This window comes from Musca domestica, unplaced genomic scaffold (assembly GCF_030504385.1).
Source record: "Musca domestica strain aabys unplaced genomic scaffold, Musca_domestica.polishedcontigs.V.1.1 102, whole genome shotgun sequence".
NCBI classification, from domain to species: domain Eukaryota; kingdom Metazoa; phylum Arthropoda; class Insecta; order Diptera; family Muscidae; genus Musca; species Musca domestica.
This window is the reverse complement of record NW_026712117.1, coordinates 1140766-1161898: the sequence shown is the minus strand read 5'-3', so window position 1 is coordinate 1161898 and position 21133 is coordinate 1140766. Positions and strand designations below refer to the sequence as shown.

General features: G+C 37.8%; 3 protein-coding genes across 4 annotated transcripts in view; 1 reads left to right on the top strand and 2 right to left on the bottom strand.

The window, feature by feature from the left end:
* The first annotated feature begins 729 nt into the window (after positions 1-729).
* On the top strand, positions 730-3250 carry LOC101887236 (tRNA-uridine aminocarboxypropyltransferase 2). Its single transcript, XM_005185874.4, has 2 exons — positions 730-1062; positions 2398-3250. The coding sequence occupies exons 1-2, from the start codon at positions 935-937 to the stop codon at positions 3161-3163; spliced, it is 894 nt and encodes a 297-aa protein (XP_005185931.2). The 5' UTR covers positions 730-934; the 3' UTR covers positions 3164-3250.
* LOC131804791 (general odorant-binding protein 84a-like) lies at positions 3251-12112 on the bottom strand. The gene is made up of 4 exons (XM_059127986.1): positions 11800-12112; positions 7593-7654; positions 7409-7535; positions 3251-3456 (listed from the first exon to the last, which is right to left on the bottom strand). Exons 1-4 carry the CDS (start codon positions 12098-12100, stop codon positions 3365-3367), a joined length of 582 nt encoding a protein of 193 aa, XP_058983969.1. The 5' UTR covers positions 12101-12112; the 3' UTR covers positions 3251-3364.
* Positions 12113-14714: 2602 nt separating this feature from the next.
* Positions 14715-21133, bottom strand: part of LOC101900331 (glucose dehydrogenase [FAD, quinone]) — a 119150-nt gene continuing 112731 nt past the window's right edge. For both annotated transcript variants that reach the window (XM_059127972.1, XM_059127975.1), the window contains exons 6-8: positions 19565-19969; positions 19169-19500; positions 14715-16382 (exon numbers count right to left, since the gene is read on the bottom strand). In XM_059127972.1, the coding sequence (XP_058983955.1) occupies positions 15570-16382; positions 19169-19500; positions 19565-19969 (1550 nt within the window). In that variant the 3' untranslated portion in view covers positions 14715-15569. The remainder of the gene's footprint in view (positions 16383-19168; positions 19501-19564; positions 19970-21133) is intronic.

Sequence of the window (21133 nt, the reverse complement as noted above, 5' to 3'; positions counted from 1 at the left end):
TAGTCCTTTAAATTTTAAATTATAATTATAATCATAGGGTGTATGATTGAATTCTCCTATAAAAACTTTTGTTATGTGGAGCTCTACTAAATTAGCAAAGTGGTGTTGGGTATCATAAAGTCGCCCTACTTTTTACTTTCTTTGTAAGCCAAACTTTGTATTAACAAACTACGCAAATAATAACAAGTAAAAATGTAGCTAAAACATAAAAATACCGAATATAGGGTGGTACCGTTATATGGGGGATATACGACATCGTGGACCCACATTGACAATACTTTTCCAGGGGGTAAAGCACTCAGAAGAAACTTCTTTTGTGGATTTTCGGTCAATTTCATTGAACGCCATAGATGAAAAAAAGCTCACACCGTTTTTTTTCTAAAAAATTCGGATCACCAGATGTCGTCTTTATCGATGCAGGGGTATGCGTTAATTAGCCTGTTGTCAATGAAAGAGCGTGCTGAGAGCCACCTGTATAAAAAGACAAAACTAACTTTTCGTTGTGAATGTATTCATTAGCTATAGACTCCTTGGCCGACCTTATGTAGGCCTTAACGGCGATCGATTAATATGAATGTAAGTTTACATCTATGCTATCATTTATTTGTGAATGCTTTGCTGCTTCGTTTTACGTCCTTCGTTCTACACTCTTTCTAAATATTCATGAATGCTTCCAGCTGATTGCATTTTCACCATGTCTCATTCGTAAACAACAGAGGCCATCGAGGATTTTGCTTTCTCTTTATTTTTTATCGGGCCATTCTTATTTGTTTCGTTGGGGACGACTTTCATTTTGGTTTTCCAGAAGCAGATGTACATTAGACTCACCTCCTGACAGGAAGATCAAGTGCTTTGGTCACATCTTTTGTTTTTGGCCATTTTTCCTTTACTCTTTTTAAAAACGTGTAGTGTTTTATAATTTATTCAAACAGTTATGCAGCAAACAAGTGAAACAAACTCAGGAAATTCGGATTTAGCATCATCAATTGGAGATTCATGGCAAGACTTGTTAAATATTACCGCAGATCCTCCGGAGAGAAGAACCAAATGTGAATCTTGCAAGTGAGTTGGAGTTGGGATTTAGTACATAAGGCAGGCAAAGACTTATTGTTATTTTATTGATTGATTGAGTATGAGACTTCCCCAGGTTCTTAGGACCGGCTTGTCTTCCACACATAACTAGGAGCAAGTTATCTATACCGTAACATGACATGATTTTACCACTTTTGGGGTTCAACAATTAAATTGGCACCAAGTGTTTTCACCAGTCATGAAGGGTCTACAAAGAAGAAGTAAATCAAAAATTACAAACACTACTATATGTGATATGCAATTGTTTGATGGCCTCAAAGGGTCCTGGCTTTCTGAACAGCCTATGTCGCTCGTACAAAACCAAAACTCCTTCAGGGATGCATATATTGTGACCTGAAAAATATTAAAATTTTTATGTGCCCAAGATCCCTTTATCTGTCCAGTAGCATGGATATGCTATCTTGAAGTCCAGAATGGGACATATGTGACTCAATCGCCATTTTCTAGGCCAGAAAGTTCCCTCAAACGTTGCCTTATTTAAGATCTTACTACGGTTAGAATTTCTCAGAATACCTGCCGGGTCATAGTCCCCACGGACACAATCCGCATTTTTTCGGTCACCGGATTCAGTCTAGAAGCAAGTACATCCAATTTAGTGAAAATCGGCTCAAATATACCTATAGCTCCCATACATATGCTTCATCCGATTCGGTGTTTAAGTTTCCCACATTCGTAATATGCATTCGACAACAATGATAGTTGGTACCAGATATCAGATATAGCTCAGAAATACTTTTGCCAAATTCTATCAAGATCGGTTCAGATTTGGATATAGCTCCCATATATATCTTCAACCGATTTCGGGTTAATTGTGCACCAAATTGCCAATATCAGTCCAAATGACATGAATTCTGGCATATCCGACCGCATTCAGTTTAGAAGCAAGTACATCAAATTTGGTCAGCCCAAATTGAGTGAATTTCGGGACGTACGGCTCCGATATATATTTTTTCAATACAATTCTTCTATATAGTTATCTTTTTTTGGTATAAATTATTAAAATCTCTCCATCAAATTTAGAGAAAATCGAATTCAGAATTGGATAAAAGCCAAAGTTTGATAGGAGGTATGATCTACTTGAAATAAATTCTTTTGTTACGGGAGCTCTACTAAATATGCATAGTGGTGTAGAACATCATGTAGTCGTGCCCGCCCGACTTTTGACATTTCCTTACTGGTTTTTGTATATAAATATTGTGGGTCTTTGAGATATGATACATTCTTTTTGCTCATGAAGGACACATACGGAAGCTATATTTTGTTAGTCTATTAGTCATTAAAAACTCTTTTTTATTGTCATTCTAGGCGCCCAAAAGTTGTCTGCTGGTGCTCATCACTGCCAAATCCCCCACTTGATATTGACAGTACTATTGTCATTCTCCAACATCCTGCCGAAGAAAAACGTACACTTCGAACAGCTCTTATGCTTCAGTTGGGTTTGAAACCCGGCAAATGTGTTGTCTACAAGGGGAAAAAGTTTCCAACACCAAAAAATCAAACAGAATTGGAACCAATTCTGAAATCAGAAAATTCATTGCTACTCTATCCTAGTAAAACGTCAGTGCCTTTAGAGAGTATACGTCAACAAGCTGAGCAGAGTGGGGAAGGGCCATTTACGCTTGTGCTCATCGATGGTACATGGCCGCAGGCTAAGGCAATGTATGCCAGCAGTCCGTTGCTGCATACTATGCGTCAAGTTAAACTTATTGCCGTTGGCACCAGTGACTATATTATACGTACCCAACCCACAGAGGGATGTCTCAGCACTCTGGAAACAGCTGCACAATCCTTGGCTGTTCTAGAAAATCGTCCAGAATTGCGCACACTTTTGGTCCAACCACTACACACGCTATGCAAATATCAGCTGGACAATGGCGCCGTCGAACATCAATCCAAAGAGTTTCGTATAAAAAACAATCAATATCCCAAACAGATTGGTAAACGTTTAAATCGTTTACTGAACTACAGCAACATATGCCGACCAGAAGCCAAAGATGCCGAAGGCCACAATGAAGATGAACAGCATTTAAATGAAATTCGAAACTATACAACCTCAGTATCGAATAGTTGAAATAGCTTCCAAATGCAACAATAGCAAATAATTATTATTTTTCTTAGAATAATAAAACGAAAGTGTATTTTTAATGAATATTTGAAATTGAATAATAGTTTGTCTCTTTATTAGATGCAAGTGCAATTGATGCAGCACATGAAACTCCCATTGGAAATCATAAAATATATATCAACATCATTTGTTTTTCACTTTAGTCCATTAAAGCGGTTGGTTCCTGGCATCCACCAAAGCTCTTATCGTTAAACATTTTGCTATATCATAGGCGCGTACGCAGGGATTTTTTTCATTTGCTAGAAAGTAAGAAAAAGAAAATGTTTGATTTAATGTTTTATTTATATTTAAGATCATTGTTTAAAAATATCTGTTTAATACTTTCAGAAGGATAAGTTATCCCTGTAGCAGTTGTAAAAAACAATAATTACGTAAAATCGGATAATACGACTAACTTTGGAGATTACAATTTTAAATATCCCATTTAAGACTCCCACCTAAGGATAGACGCAAAATTTAGCTCTAGTAATACAATTCTTTTTATACCTTCAGCCATATGGCTAGAGAGGGTATACTAGGTGAGATAAAAAAAATGTAACAAAGTCAATCGCCATATTTTTACTTTTTTTTTTAATTTTATTGAATGAAAGCAAAAAATATGTCGGAAATAGCATCAAATTCTAGAATAAGTTTAGTCACTTTTGGCACGAATTATGGCTTTCAAACAGTCACACGCTGCCCGAATGTTGCTCTGCGGTATTTTGGCCCACTCCCGGCGAAGCGCTTGCTTGAAGTGATCGACACTTTCGTATTTTTTAGTGCCAACCTTGATTTCCAAAAAATACTCCAGGCACAATAGTCCAACGGATTGGTATCCGGAGATTTTGGTGGTCATTGTGCGCTGGAAATGAAGCGAGGAATCTCATTTTGTAACTATTCTTGGGTGGCGCGTGCTGAATGCTATGGTGCTGAGACCTGTTGGAATGTCCAAGGTCTGCGGCCAAAATATTTGCGTGCCCAAGGCTTTAATACACCCTACAGAATATTTTCGCGATTTTCGGCATTTATTCTGATGCCACTATCGATTAAAACGAGTGGAGAACGACCATTGGATGTTATGGCGGCCCACACCATCACCATGGCCGGCGCCTGATTTCTGTTGGCCAACCGAAGGTGCACATTTTCAGCTGACCTCTTTGGCAAGTAATCACGATCATTTTGTTTGTTTACAAACTGCTGGACAACGTGTGTTTTCTCATCGGAGAAAACCAAATTCGGTTCACCACTTTCGGCCAAGCGAAGCAACTCTTTAGCTCTTTTGAGTCTATTTTCTTTCTGTTGCGGTGTACGTTTTAGCACTTTTTGGAATTTCAATGGCTTAACCCTGAGCTCATTTTTCAATATTTGCCAAATGGAATATTGCGATATGTTCAGCTCACGAGTGATTTTTTTCGCCACTGCGACGCGGGTTTCGATCAAGTCGCTTCTTTACTTTTCGAACCATTTCTGTTGATGTTGCTGTTTTCTTCCGTCCACTTCCTTGACGTCGGGCTACGCTACCAGTATCACGGTAAAGAGCGATGGTACGAGACACAAAAGATTTATTCACATTTAAAAGCTGGAGTGCTCTAACGTTAGCCACTTCTGGTTTTCCAGCCAAATATAAAAAAATCGCACTATCACGCTTGAATTCCAGCACGAATAACTTTTTTTCTGGAAAATTCTCACCAAAATTCTTTTGTATGCTTGTAAACACTGTAATGAGCTGTCACTGGAATAATTTTAACAGCTGTCGGACGAGTGGCTTAGAAATGACAATAGTCTGAAGTTGGTTGCAGTTTTTTCATCTCACCCTGTATACCCTGTCTAATTAATTTGAGAATTGCTTCTAGAGGAAACGTGTTCACGATGGAAAACAATATACCCTCTTAAATGCTGTGTAGCAATGAATGCTATTTAGACCTGTCTGATAGGCTTCCCTTTATATCCTTGGACCTCTCTCTATAGATCATGCTGATCCTTCCTGACACACCTTGGTTGGGGAGTTCTGTCCATCATATAATGTTTAGGAAAGCAACGACAGCATATGATTACGCTGACGTAACGGAGAACCTTCGTCTTGTCATGTAAATGGTCATTAGAGAGTCATTATGAGGCACCTTTTTACAGTACTTAGGACGGCATTCTGACATGTCCGAATAGTTTTTCATTGCGGTGCACATGTATAACTAGTAGGATCGTTTGCCTAGACAGGGGATAGACTTAATAGATTATTATGAGATCTATGTCTAAGAAGAACGTTAGTGTTTCCATCTCCCACATACAAAAATATACCATGTTCCCCTTTAATAACATGGAACCTCTGCTTCATCCTCACATAGACTACACTAGTCAAGACCACTGCTGTCCCACTTTGACGTCAGATATTTAATACTGCAGTTGCCAGTCAATAAGTCTAAATCGATTATTAGATCGGGCATGCTAATTGATAGAAATGAACAGGCTTTTTTGCTCAATGGCCTTAGATACCTTGCAGCCGTGCAACTAAATGCGTAGAGGTGGTTTGGCTGTATAATCAATTGGTCGATTCCTGGGAGTTACCCCACTGTGTTGCTATGTTCTGGGACCCAACGAAACTTAATGAATTCTTGCAATTAAAAATGGTTTTCAACTCAATGTCACTTGGCTTGATAGCGATAAGGCCGCCTGACGATCGAGATATATAGCCATTGGTCATGTGTCCAGAGGAGCTTCAACACGAGCTCAAGTGTCTCTATCAAGGGTTTGTAATTGAAATTAAAAAAGGGGACAGGTAATCCCTATTTTTTTCGAACGTAGAACGTTGTGACAAAATTCGCAGTAGTTCCGATTTATTGGTATGTCCAGAATTCGTTCTTGACCAAAACTCGAAAGTGTAATCCTCTTACTTCCATAGTCTGAGTGCACTCCTGCTTGTAACTGAGCCAAGAGATCCAATTACTGGAAGATTAGCAATACATACAAAACAGATTGAGGTGTTTATTTTTCTATCCTCCACCATTCTAGAGAGGATATACTAGTTTTGTCATTCCGTTTGTAACTCCTCGAAATATTCATGATAGACCCTACAAAGTATATAATTCTGGATCAGCATAAAATTCTAAGACGATTTAGCGATCTCCGTCCGTCTGTCTGTTGTGCTCACGCTATCTTTCGAAAGAATTAGGATAGAAGGCTAAAATTTTGCACACATGTGTATTTTGCCTGTAAGCAGGTTAAGTTCGTGAATGAGCCATGTCGCTCCACGTTTTCGTATAGGCCTCCCAATATTCGGTATTTTGATGATTTAAGCGACATCATTCGCTCGAATTGTTACAAAATTCGTATTTGAAGTTCATAATGGATATTACAGCCTATGACAGAAAATTGCATATGCAGGTCCAGGTCTTGATATAGCCCCATATAAAGGTACCTCCCGATATTCCGTATTTTGATGATTTTATCGACATTATTCACTGGATCTGTTTCAAATTTGGTATTTAAAGTTCGTAATGGGTACTACAGCCTATTAAACAAAATTGCATTTGCAGGTCCAGGTCTTGGTATAGCCCCCATATAACCGTACCTCCCTATATTCGTTATTTTGAGGATTTAAGCGACATTATTCACCAGAATTGTTTCAAATTTCGTATTTAAAGATCTTTAGCTACATTCTTCGCCGGAATTATTTAAGATTACATATTTGTTGATCTTTAGGGGTAGAACAGCCTATGAGAAAAAAATTACATATGCAGGGCCACGTCTTCGAATAGCCCCCGTATAAAAGGTCATCATTTAAACGGTATTTTTCGGAACTTATTGGAGTTTTTCAAGATTCTTCCAAATCGTGGAGGGTATAAAAAATTTGGCCCGGCCGAATTTAGCTGCTTTTTAACTTGTTAGAAAATTAATTTTTTTTCGAATTTTCAGGTCCAGCAACATTTCTAAGGTCTTCATGAGGAAAGAACAAAAGGTTAATCGTTTGGTAGTCTTTGGGAAATCAGTGACTAGGTTTCCCAGCTTTGGAAATGAATGTCACTGTTACTTCTTTCCACAGACTGGGTAAGTAATAAAACCTGAGGCAAGCCTTAAAGATTTCCTGCAGGATGTAGACTATCCTGACAAAAGATGAATTTTGCAACATTGCCGGTATCATACTAGGGAATTTAAAAAGTTAAAAGGTGTTGACTGTCTATAAAAGCTTGGGAGAGCGTCTCAGCCTGTAATACTCACCTCCCTCCATCTCGCAAACTTCTATTGAATCCCCCGTTGCTGGCCAAATGTTTAAACGAATTTTAGTTGTATCCAGTTTCCAGTTTTCCAATAGACCGGATTTTTCATACAGGCAACGTAAGAAACACTGCAATGTTAAACTTATAGAAGCGGGGGGCGATAATAATGGATATCGTTATCTTACCATGCCGGTTTTATCGACGACATCAGGCAATTCAGCTGTTGTATTAAAGGTGCGATAGTGATCTGAAAAATTAGAAAATAAACGACTATCAGGTTCTCCATGGATTAAAATAGGATATTCACTATAGTTCTAAAAAAAACATTACATTACAGGGTGAGATGAAAAAACTGTAACCAACTTCAGACTGCTGTCATTTCTAAGCCACTCGTCCGACAGCTGTTAAACTACAAAGGGTCAAAGTTTTGAACAACCAAAACGATCATAATTTCTGAAATAAGCATCCGGTTCTCTTCAAATTACACACATCAAAATATTTTTAATAAACCAAGATCTGGTGTGAAGATGGGATATGCCGGTCCACTCCTTCTGGTACCTCCTCCACAAAGGTTCAAAATTTTATAAATCCATGAAGAATAAAAAACACAAAATTAATATCTTATTCCATTCGGACTTGAGACATCTCAACATTTCCATCAACACAAGATCTGTTATAAATATGGTAGAGATCGGACTATTTCCTTTGGTACATCCCCCACATAGATTTCAAGATTTTGAAAAACAAAACTCTCAAAGAAAACTAAAATACATCCAACTCTCTTTAAATTTCACATCCAAATATTTTTGCTAACACAAGATCTATTGTGAAAATGATATACATCTGCCAACCCCTTCTGGTACCTCACCCACAAAGGGTCACAATTTCCAATACTAATATCTGTCATAACTTGTTTCGCATGTCGGCTATTTTTACAACTTTCTATATCTAAATATATCTCTTAATCAAAAAATCTGATATGAATATGTAATTTATCGGAATTTATGATTTCGCATAAAAGTGGATAGGTGGTCAAACTTTGGCACCCCAGCAATTATTACAGCCGGTGTATGTGTGTTGCCAGCAGTAATTGTTCGATTTCCTTCATGTTTTGCACATACCAGTATTTGTGTCTGTATTAGATGAAGTAGGAAAATTGAATACTTCGGTCCGCTATATCTGTTTCCACATTTTTCAAAAATTTGCACATATCGCATATAAAGTATAGGAAGTAGTCGATATAGTTTAAATTTGACAAGTTTTAGTATTTATATCAGTCTTAGGTCAGATACGAATTGGGAAATACTGGCCAACTGCTTCGGAACCTCCCCTATAAAGGTTTAATAGTTTGAATAATCATAACTTTAGGCTGGGGCTATACATCTGTCGGCAAATCCGACTGATACTATTTAACTTGTTAACATATGATTTCTTATTCCAAAGGAAGCGTTGGTTAGCAAGCGCCACATACTTTGTGGTAGCAATCCCAAATGAATCACCGCAATTAAGTACAAATGATAGCAGCGCCGAAGATATCAATGGAGCAATTGAGGGAAATGATTCCTTTGATTCGATTTTCCCTGACTTCCTATTGTAAAATAATAAACAATAGGTGTGTCTGGTTACCCTAAAATTTGTAACAATTGTTACAAATTGTTACTGGAAGTCGTCTGTTAACCCGAAAGTTCTGCAAAAGAGAGCGGTTGGAGAGAGAAATTTTGACAGTTCTTTCAGTGAGAGTTTGCAAATTCTTGCTGGAAAAATTTCTTCTTGCAATCTCTTGCAACTCTTCTTCTTCTCATTCATCGACATTTAATCAGATGTTTATACCCTACACCACATAGTGGTAAGGGTATTATGTCTTTGTGCATTTGTTTGTAACATGGAGAAGGAAACGAGATAGACCCATAGTTACTTTTGAAAACCTTCATAGAATCACTTTCTGAGTCGATTTATGCATGTCAGTCCGTCTGTCCGTCCGTCCGTCCGTCCGTCCGTCCGTCTGTCCATGTATTCTTGTGAACAAAATGCAGGTCGCATTTATTATCCGATTGAGATGAAATTTTCAAAACAATATTTTTTTTGGCCCAAGGACGAACCCTATTGAAATTGGTGAGAATCGGATCAAATTTAGATATAGCTCCCATATATCTTCATCCGATTTCGGGTTAAATGTGCACCAAATGTCCACTATCAGTCCAAATTACCTGAATTTTGGCACACCCAACCGAGTTCGACCTAGAAGCAAGTATATCAAATTTGGAGAAAATCGGTTCAGATATAGCTATAGCTCCCATATATATCTTTCATCCGATTTGATCTTTAAGTCCCTCACATTCCTACTACGCACTCCACAACCGTGATATTTGGTACCAGGTATTAGATGGAGCACAGAAATAGCTGTTTTAAATTTTATCGAAATCGGTTCAGATTTGGATATAGCTCCCGTATATATCTTCATCTGATTTCGGGTTAATTGACCACCAAATGGCCAATATCAGCCCAAATGGCCCGAATTTTGGCACATGTGACCGAGATTAGCCTTAAAGCAAATGCAACAAATTTGGAGAAAATCGGTTCAGAAACAGCTATAGCTCCCATATATATGTTTTATCCGATTTGGTGTTTAAGCCTCTCACATTCGTAATATGCACTCCACAAGAATGATATTTGGTACCAGATATAAGATACAGCCCAGAAATAGCTGTTTGTAATTTTATCGAAATCGGTTCAAATTTGGATATAGCTCCCATATATATCTTCATCCGATTTCGGGTTAATTGTGCACCAAATGGTCGATATAAGTCCAAATGGACTGAATTTTAGTACATCGGACCAAATTCAGCCTAGAAGCAAGTATATCAAATTTAGTGAAAATCGGTTCAGATATAGATATAGCAACCATATATATGTTTCATCCGATTTAGTGTTTTAGTCCCATACATTCGTAATATTCACTCCACAACCGTGATATTTGGTACCAGGTATTAGATGGAGCACAGGAATAGCTGTTTTAAATTTTATCGAAATCGGTTCAGATTTGGATATAGCTCCCATATATGTCTTCATCCGATTTCGGGTTAAATGTGCACTAAATGGTCAATATCAGCCCAAATCACCTGAATTTTCGTACATAAGACCGAATTCAGTCTAAAGCTAATACGTAAAATTTGGAGAAACCCGGTTCAGAGATAGCTATAGTTCGTAAAATGCACGATAAAATTAGATAGATTTTGATTTTGTACCAAATATCATAGAGCTCTGAAATGCCCTGTATAAACCTTTTTACGAGAGCTCTACTAAATATGCATAGTGGTGTAGGGTATCATATAGTCGGCCCCGCCCGACTTTTGAGCTTTCCTTACTGGTTTCTACTGTTTATTTATTTCTTTTTGTGATTTTAATTTGAAAATATTGTTTTGGAATCAGCAAGACTAATTGTTTTTGGAGAACAACTTTACAAAATGTGAAAAACGTAAATGTTAATATGTAATAAGAAAATAAAAGACTATTTCCAACATTTTTATTTAAAAAACTTGTAAAATTAGTATTGGTTCCTTTGTTTTAATTCTCCTTATGGGGGACAAATTGGTTTGTTTTGACAAATCAGCTGATTAGTTGCAAGCTTCTGCAGGAATAGCGTCTGTTTACTTTTCGCATTTTCCTTGCAAAAGAGAATAAAACTACCTTACTCTCTCAGAAAGAAGTTGCTGGACAATTCCTGCTGGAAAAGTAACCAGACACACCTAATGTCTGACTGAGTACCTACCATGGTAGAAGAATACAGGTAGCTGCATCAACGCTTGGGAACATTAATAAGTCAAAAAATTTTAAATGTTATTTCAAATATAAGTAGATTTTTATATGTGTTCTTATACGACGGCATTCGGAGGTTATTATAATTCGCGGTTTTCAACAAGTTTTACAAATTTAAATAATTTTTCATTCAACATTTTCAATTTCAAAATTGGTTTGACAGTTCATTGTCCCAGCAGCTGTGTTGATGCGTCTACCCATATTCTTCTACCATGGTACCTACTGATACAGAGTTGCTACTGAATTCTCGAAGTGAGACTACCTCTCTAATTTTGTCATGATCCTTACAAATAGTAAAGCTACTATTAGAGCCATAACGTTCACAACATTAAAATCAAGAACGGCTTTGGGCTGCATAAAAACTAATAACGAATCCACATTTGGGCTTTGGGGGTATTATATGTTTTACCCGGTCATGAAGGAGGTTGGGGTAGCAAACTCACAGGCAAGGAATGCAGGAGAATTAGCCACAATTAGTTTAGAGGTGCGTTCTATTTCACCCTGTTTTTATTTTACCCTTACAACATTCACTCATTTTTCATTTCTAAATTCTCAAATTGGCGCCAAAACACTTACCCATTGGTATTGAAAAACTGGAATTACAAGTGGCAATCACTCGATCGAAATCGATAATGTTTGCATCGAGATGGGAAGGTGTAGAGCTTACAATTGATTCCTCAGTGGTTATATATTCTTTTTCTATGATAAATTGATGCTCGCGTAGAAATTTCTCTTCACTGACGACGTAAATATCACCATTATCCTTGGCTTTTTCAACCGTACCTCTACAACTTGCAATGAGTACCAAACTTATAATGCAAATGCAATATTTCATACTCGTATGCCTTTTAAACTGTGAATGATTTAAGCTAGACATGGAGTTGCGTGTTTGATTTAAAGGGTATTTATAGCTTTTTAAAATCTCTAATCATGGTGTTACCACTTTGATTTAATTTTAAGCCCAAAATTTAGTATAGAGAAATTCGTGTGAAATCGTAGATCACAAACAAACAGTGAAATAATTTCCACAATAATGAGATTTATAAAGAGAAATAAGTAAAAAAATGCAAGTTCGACAGGACCTTTGAATACCCTCCACCATTTGAAATCAATTTGCCAACTCTCAAAAACAATAAAATCCGTTAAAAATTCTGTTAAAATCTTAAAAATACCGAATGTAGCTGTTATATTGGGGTGTATACGACGACATGGACCTGCATAGGGAACTTTTGTCATAAACCATTACAATATTCAAATGCGAAACTTAAAAAAATCGTTGAATAATGTGGCTAAAATCATCAAAATACCGAATATAGGGAGGTACTGTTATATGGGGGCTATACGAAGACGTGAACATGCACAGACAATTTTCTCTCTTAGGCTGTAGTATCCATAACTAATTTCAAATACCAAATTTGAAAAGTTTCCGGTGAATAATGTCGCTAAAATCATTGGGAGGTACCGTTATATTGGGGCTATACAAAAACGTGAACCTACATGGCCCATTTTCAATACCAAAAGTCCTGCAGACATTATATACATTTGAGTAAAATTTTATCAACCTACTTCATTACGTTCGAAAGCTAGAGTGATTTCCACTGCCGGACGGACATCGCTAAATCGACATAGAATTTTATGCTGCAGGTCTGCTTGACATTTCATTCAAGTGGTCTTGTACATTTACTGAGCGCATCGATATCTGTGCGTGTGGGTCATAACCTTTATTATCTTGCCCATTATCGTATGCGTCAGCGCACCAGATCACCGAATTGTTCACATGTGGTGTTTTATGGCGACTGGGAAATATGTAATTTTAGAATATACAGGGTCATATAAAAAACTGCAACAAAGACAAAGGGCATAATTTTTACACTGTTTTTTAAATTTATTTGAATGAAAGTAAAAAATGTTGGAAATAGCATAAATTTTTAGAATAATTCTACATTTGTTCGAATTGGTCACCTTTGGTACAAATTATGGCCTTCAAACGGCCAATGAAACCGTCAAACGCTGCCTGAATATTGCTCTGTGGTATTTTGGTCCATTCCCGACGAAGCGCTTGCTTGAGGTGATGGACACTTTGGTATTTTTTAGTGTCAACCTAGCTTTCCAAAATACTCTAGACACAATAGTCCAACGGATTGGTAACCGGAGATTTTGGTGGCCATAGTGCGCTGGAAATAAAGCGAGGAACCTCATTTTGTAACCATTCTTGGGTGGCGCGTGCTGAGTCCTGTTGGAATGTCCAAGGTTTGCGGCGAAGATGTTTGCGTGCCCATTGCTTTATAGCACCCCCAGAATATTTTCTCGATAATATTCGGTATTTATTCTGATGCCACGGTCGATTAATAGAAGCGGAGAGCGACCATCAGCTGTTATGGCGGCCCACACCATCACCATGGCCGTCTCTTAAGTTCTGGTGGCCAACCGAAGGTGCATATTTTCAGCTGACCTCTTTGGCAAGTAAACACTATCATTTTGTTTGTTTACAAACTGCTGGACAACAATTTTTTTCTCGTCGGAGAAAACCAAATTCAGCACTTCACCGCTTTCGGCCAAGCGAAGCAACTCTTTAGCTATTTTGAGTCTATTTTCTTTCTATTGCGGTGTAAGTTCTTGCACTTTTTGGAATTTCAATGGCTTTACTCCGAGCTGATTTTTCAATGTTTGCCGAATGGAATATTGCGATATGTTCAGCTCCCGAGCCATTTTTCGACCACAGCGACGCGGGTTTCGATCAAGTCGCTTCTTTACTTTTCGAACCACTTCTGCTGATGTTGCTGTTTTCTTTCGTCCACTTCCTTGACGTCGGGCTACGCTACCAGTATCACGTTAACGAGCGATGGTTCCGGCACACAAAAGATTGAATCACATTTAAATGCTGAAGTGCTCTTACGATAGCCACTTGTAGTTTTCCAGCCAAATATAAAGAAATTACACTATCACGTTTAAATTCCATCACGAGTAACTTTTTTTTCTGGAAAATTCTCACCAAAATGATTTTGTACGCTTGTAAACAATATAATGAGCTGTCACTGAAATAATTTTAACAGCTGTCAGACGAGTGGCTTGGAGATGACAGCAGTCTGAAGTTGATTGCAGTTTTTTCATCTCACCCTGTATACTCTCTCTAGCCATATGGCTAGGGGCCTGACTGTCAAACCAATTTTGGAATTGAAAATGTTGAATGAGAAATTATTTAAATTTGCAATAAATGTTGAAAAACTCGTATTATAATAACCTCCGAATGACGTCTTATAAGAAAACTGCTTGTATTTGAAATGACATTTAAAGTTTTTTGACATATCGATGTTCCAAAGCGCTGATGCTTCTACCTGTATTCTTTTACCATGGCTGAGGCTATATAAAAAGGTAAAAACCGCCAAAATCTTCTCAAACAAGCACTACTTTTGAAAAATGTCTCATTCTCTGAAAAAAAATCGACAAAAGTGGCAACATCCCATTTTATGAACACACGCAATGAGAGAGAGTTAGTTTTTTAAACAGTTTTTTATTTATTTGTTTATTGTACTGATAAATATACATAAATACTATATAATTGATATAATAGTAACAATATTACGTTATATATGTAATTGTTTTTTTATTATTATTTTTCTGAATACAAATATTACAGTTAGTAGTTGTACGGCTGGAATTGTAGTGTTTTTTTTGCTACTATATTTAACGATATAGAACGGAACATAAATTTTTGTGAATTTTTCTAGATTAGAATTAGGTTGGTTAGCATTGACATTAAATTATAATACTAAAGGTGGAGATTTTTGAAAAAAGATTAAATTTCCATATCCAGAAAGAAAAGGTTCGAAACAAAGAAAAATGTTGGCAATCTAAAAGAATTCAAAACTACTAACAAGATCTAAATAATCAAAATCGCACGTTACGTTTACGTCGCGCTTTGACTATTTAGGTATAACCTGATATCGATGACAGTTGGTAAGCCAGCTGTTTGTGACATTCTACCAGAGAGACAAATTGTTTGGTATTTTTAATAATTTGGTTATTCTACACACAAAAAACAAAAATGCTAGGATAGAGGCGCAACAGTGAACAGCAAAGCAGAGAGAAGTTACGATTAGTGACGAAATATAAAAATGAAAATTATTTTCCAATGCAAATTTTTTGTGGGGGATTTAACTAAAGAAGATTCACAATCAATTTTTGTTCTCAATAAAAAATAAGACATCAAAAATAAAGCCTAAACATAATTACATTATTTTATATTTTTTGCAATAATTTTGTAATTTTTTTTATTTTTTTTTTTTCACTTTGTTTGTATTTTTTTTTTAAACTACTCTATGCAGCGTCCATGTTGCATCCAATCGTCAAACTTTGGCACCCCATGCACGCTTAATCATGTATGCACCCTTTTCAGCAATCATTACAGCCGGTGCATGTGTATTGCCGGCAGTAACCTTGGGCATAATACTTGTATCAATAACTCTGAGACCGCGTATACCATGTACTCTTAACTCATGATCGACCACCGCCATGGGATCGCTGGCTGGACCCATTTTACAAGAACCAGCTTGATGATTTTCTGGGCCAGTATTTTGCCGGACGGCACATTCCCAATATGCATCCGATCCAAAGGTTTCGGATTCACAACCCTTGGCAACGGTGCGATCCAAACGCATGCCATACTGTTTCAATGGGGTAGTTTGTGACAATTTAATGGCAAATTTAATGCCTTCCACCAAGACCTTGACATCACGTTCATCGGTCAAATAATTTGCAAAGATGCGTGGCGGTGCCAGGGGATCATTTGAGGCCAGTGTAATGTAACCTCTAGATTTTGGATTTAATACAGCTGGGAAAATTTGTATGCTTCTCGAGTTATTCGAAAGTAATTCACCAACTTGTCCGGTACGTGCACAACTTGCCAAATAACCACCAAAATAGTATTGTAAATCTGGTACACCGGGTCTATCGGCAAAACGTGTGGCCATTTTTGCTGTCACATCGGAAACTCCAGTACCCGACATGAGGCCATCACGGAAAAGTAAATATTCCATAGCTGTAGCCCAATTCAGTGGTGCAGTATCGGCGTCATCAATGAAGAAATTCGTGAAATAGGCCACATGGTTGTGTAAGTTTTTACCAACACCGGGTAGATCATGTATCGGGCGAACGCCAACCTGTCAAGGAGTAAAGAAAAAAATATTTAAGATTACAGAATTTAAAAACTGAATGAATGGAAATTGCAAAAAGTTTAAGCATTGAGAAGTGACTAGGAAAAATCAAGGAACCCATGGCAAATCAAAATCATGGTAGTCTGAATAAAAAATAATAAATGTCTTGAATTTTTGGACTTCAACATCAATGTATACTACGACAAGTAAAATAACTAATTTTTAACCCAATAATTTATTTAAAAATGTATATACCAATATAACTTATAATTCAAGCACAGTATAAGTCATGATACCCCTGGGAGGAGGTTTTAGACATAAATTTATGTTTAGAAACACGTATAATCGAAATCCTGAACTGGAGGGTCTCAGATGAAAACCCCTTTTTGGATCATCGGCATATAAGATTTGAAATAACACGGCCACCGCTGAATCCGATAAGTTTCCGGAACAAAGCCAAAACTGACTGGATAAAGCTTGGGAAACAAGTAGAAGAAAGACAAGGGCAAGGGAAAACTGAATACCCAATAAATGATATAGACAAAAAGGTCAATATTTAATGGAGATCTTAGTAAAGTCTTTCGAAAAAATCTTAACCGCTTCGAGGGATGAAATCTTTCTACAAAAAGCCATGAAAGGCAGGGGAAATTCGTAACAAAGAAAAAATAGGCCCGAAAGCTTAACCATATAGCTCGACGTAAAAAATTAGTAGCATTCTGGGATAGCTTCCACAATAAACTCAAAGAATACAAAAAAAAAAATAGTCAGGACAGAAAAACGCAATTCTTGGAAGCTTTTCTGCGAACAGTTTGACAGCGTAAATGATGGTTCAAAAATTAAAATTAAATGAATTTTCGTTATTTTTGATTAACACACACTTCCCGCCGAGCCTCACGACACACGTCGGAAGATATGAAGAAACATGCAGCGGGACCAGATATGGTCTTACCGGCTATGCTTTAAAAGGAAGTGGATTACGTTTCGTCTAACATAGCCGGAATTTTCAACGCGTGCCTAAAATTTGCGTACATCCAAAAGCCTGGCAGGAGGCGAGGGTAGTTTGTATACCCAAACCCCAAACGCAGTATCTAAAGGTGAGAAAACATTAAACGCTTTTCTGACTTAAGACATCGGCTAGCTTATTCGGAAAAGAACAAAGCAGCGTAGGGCCAAAGTCGAACGAAGTCAACCTAAAACGTCTTTGTTATTTTCCGAAGAAGTTAGCCGATGACTTAAGCCAGTCAGAAAAGCGTTTTATGTATTCTCACCTTAAGTCTAATATCATTCCTACTCAAAACCATGATTAATAGCAAGATCTCAAACGGCATGCTTAAGTATAAACAATATTCATACGTTAAAGGACGCTCAGCGGAAACCGCATAACTTAAGGTACCGCTAAAATATTAAAGAAAGTCCAACGAATGTTCTGGTTAAGCATTTGCAGGGCAATGAGGACAACACAAACTAGGGCTTTAGAGACAATTTTATATGTATTCCCAATAGAAATTGAGATAAGGTATAAACCGGCCGTCGCGGTCATAAGACTCAAGACGATGGACGAATGGATAAATAAAGCCTACGTTGCATACCATCGAAAAATTTTGCGGGTAACAACTGTCGAGTCAATGGAAAACATTGTATCGGACCGGATATCTCAAACAATTGTAGTTGTCTCATGTGAAATATTACTTCCAAACAGACACTCATGGATCGACAGATTCCTATAACAAATGCGTACTGGAAACCGTTGTTGAATAAACGGCTCGGTACTAGGGGAAGAGCGGACTAAGAGTTCTATTTGAAGAACCATATACCGTAATCTCTCTTCGCTTGCCCGATCAAACTACGGTCCCTGAAGCGGAGGTCCAGGTGATTGCAGAGTGTCTGAACTGGCTGAACACTATACCGGCTAACGTAAACGCTCTAACGGACCATAAGATCGCAATAAAACCTATAACAACCCAGACGTTGAAATCAATAACTACATTGGAATGTTTAAATTCAATCAATAACTATTTTCAACGCGGCTCAGTACGCATTGTATGGGTTCCAGGTCAGGCGTGGAATAGAGGTAAGAAGATAGCAGGGAATTAGTAAAACAAAACAGGCAGGGAATTAGCAACAGTAAACTTGAACAATCCAAAGCCGCAAAATTCGTCACGTCTAGAGTGAATAATGAAGAAGTGAGGAAAACAACAAAAATCCTATGGGGAGACCCCAAAGAGGTAAAAACGAAGAACCTTTTATTAATAGATAAGAAAGAGATTGGTAGGGTAACAGGCATCCCTACTGGTCGCCTGATGATGATAAGAATTTCAAATAAGAAATTTTAAACAATTTCGGTGAATATTGTACCTGAAATCGTCAAATACCGAAATAGAGAGGTACTGATATATGGGGCCTATACGAAGACGTGGATCTGCACAGACAATTTTTTGTCATAGGCTGTAATATTCATTACGAACTTCAAATACCAAATTTGAAACAATTCCGATCGCTTTAATTACTAAAATACCGAAAATAGGCAGGTACTATACCAAAACGTGGACCTACATGGCCCATTTTCAATCTCAAAAGTCCTGCAGACATAATATACACAGACGCACAGAGGTGGAAAATCGTCTTAAAATTTTATGCTGATCAAGAATATTTAAACTTTGTGGGGTCTAAAATGTATATTTCGTACCTTCTATACTAGGTATGGTGGAGGGTATGATGTCTAGATGCAGTAGCTAGTTTTTCGAAAGGTATTTTTTAAATTTCCCTATAACCAAAAATATTTAAATTCTTACCTTTTTCAAATCTTCCTTAGGTCCAACTCCACTCAACAGGAGAATTTGTGGTGAATTGACAGCACCACCACTGACGACCACCTCCTTTTTCACCAAAATTTTACGCATGCTACCAAATTGATCGCTAACCTCAACGCCCAATACAGTTTTGGTGCCAGGATGGATCAAAACTTTGGTGGCTGTGGTATTCAATAGAATGTGGAAGTTTGTGCGCATACGAGCCGGACGAATAAAGGAACGTGCCGAACTGTAACGTATGCCGTTGCGTGATGTCATTTGGGCAATCATGAAACCGGTGGAATTGTAACCATTCAAATCGTGGACGGAGAAACCTAAAGACGATACAAAACCCAAATATAAATACTAGAATGAGTGCAAGTGCGTTTTCAAACTTACCCAACTCTTCACCAGCCTTTAAAATGGCATATGATAGCGGTGGATTGTAGGGGAATTTACCCACCGGCATTGGACCACCGGTACCGTGCAAATCAGCACCAACCTCATCAACTTCCAAATTATTTTCAGATTTCTTGAAAAATGGCAAAACCTCATCGTAGCTCCAACCCGGATTACCCAAGGCCGCCCAGTCGTCATAATCTTCCCGATTACCTCGAATGTACATCATACCATTGATGACAGATGTACCACCCAGGACTTTACCACGTGGCCAGTAACAACGTTGTCCTTCCGACGACAGACATGCTGAGGTTTCCGGTTCAGTATTATAGCCCCAATCAATGTCACTGCCCATGAAATTCAAAAACATTGAAGGTATTTGTGCTCCCACTGGTTCATCGCCACCTAAAAAAAGTGAAAAAAAGTTACGAGGTTATTATTAATTTTAGACTGAAAAAAATTAACTTTCAACAAAAGCTGTAAATGATTATTTGGCGCCACAAAACGAAATACTTAGAGTAAGGTTAAACGGACGAAAGAGACAAAGAGTAATGCAAAGAGACTTGTCCTAACATAGGCACTAATAGGAACGCTCCGTCGACTACGAAAATGTGGAAATTCCAGACAGAGAGATGTAGTGTCGTGAGTTGACATCAATGACTGATTGTCGCAGTCTATTGATAATCTCTTGAAAGATATATAGGGTGAGATGAAAAACTGCAACCAACTTCAGACTGCTGTCATTTCTAAGCCATTCGTCCGACAGCTGTTAAAATTATTCCAGTGACATCTGATTATATTGTTTATAAGCGTACAAAAGCATTTTGGTGAAAATTGTCCAGATAAAAAGTTATTCCTGATGGAATTCAAGCGTGATAGTGTGATTTCTTTATATTTGGCTGGAAAACTACAAGTGGCTATCGTTAGAGCACTCCATCATTTAAATGTGAATAAATCTTTTGTGTGCCGGAACCATCGCTCGTTACCGCGATACTGGTAGCGTAGCCCGACATCAAGGAAGTGGACGGAAGAAAACAGCAACATCAGCAGAAATGGTTCGAAAAGTACAGAAACCCGCGTCGCAGTGGCCGAAAAAACGGCTCGTGAGCTGAACATATCGCAATATTCCATTCGACAAATATTGAAAAATGAGCTCGGGGTAAAGTCATTGAAATACCAAAAAGTGCAAGAACTTACACCGCAACGGAAAGAAAATAGACTCAGAAGAGCTAAAGAGTAGCTTCGCTTGGCCGAAAGTGGTGAACTGCCGAATTTGGTATTCTCCGATGAGAAAACATTCGTTGTCCAGCAGTTTGTAAACAAACAAACTGATCGTGTTTACTTGCCAAAGAGGTCAGCTGGAAATGTGCACCTTAGGTTGGCCAACAGAACTCAAGCGCCGGCCATGGTGATGGTGTGGGCCGCCATAACAGCCAATGGTCGCCCTCCGCTCGTATTAATCGATCGTGGCATCAGAATAAACGACGAATATTTTGTCGAAAATATTCTGGAGGGTGTTTTAAAGCCTTGGGCACGTAAACATTTTGGCTGCAGACCTTGGACATTCCA

Coding starts and splice junctions, on each gene's coding strand:
- LOC101887236 (XM_005185874.4), top strand. CDS start 935: ATGCAGCAAACAAGTGAAACAAACTCAGGAAATTCGGATTTAGCATCA. Junction 1,063..2,397: donor ACCAAATGTGAATCTTGCAA/GTGAGTTGGAGT, acceptor TTGTCATTCTAG/GCGCCCAAAAGTTGTCTGCT.
- LOC131804791 (XM_059127986.1), bottom strand. CDS start 12,100: ATGTCTAGCTTAAATCATTCACAGTTTAAAAGGCATACGAGTATGAAA. Junction 7,655..11,799: donor CAGTTTTTCAATACCAATGG/GTAAGTGTTTTG, acceptor CTAATTTTTCAG/ATCACTATCGCACCTTTAAT. Junction 7,536..7,592: donor TCGTCGATAAAACCGGCATG/GTAAGATAACGA, acceptor TTAACATTGCAG/TGTTTCTTACGTTGCCTGTA.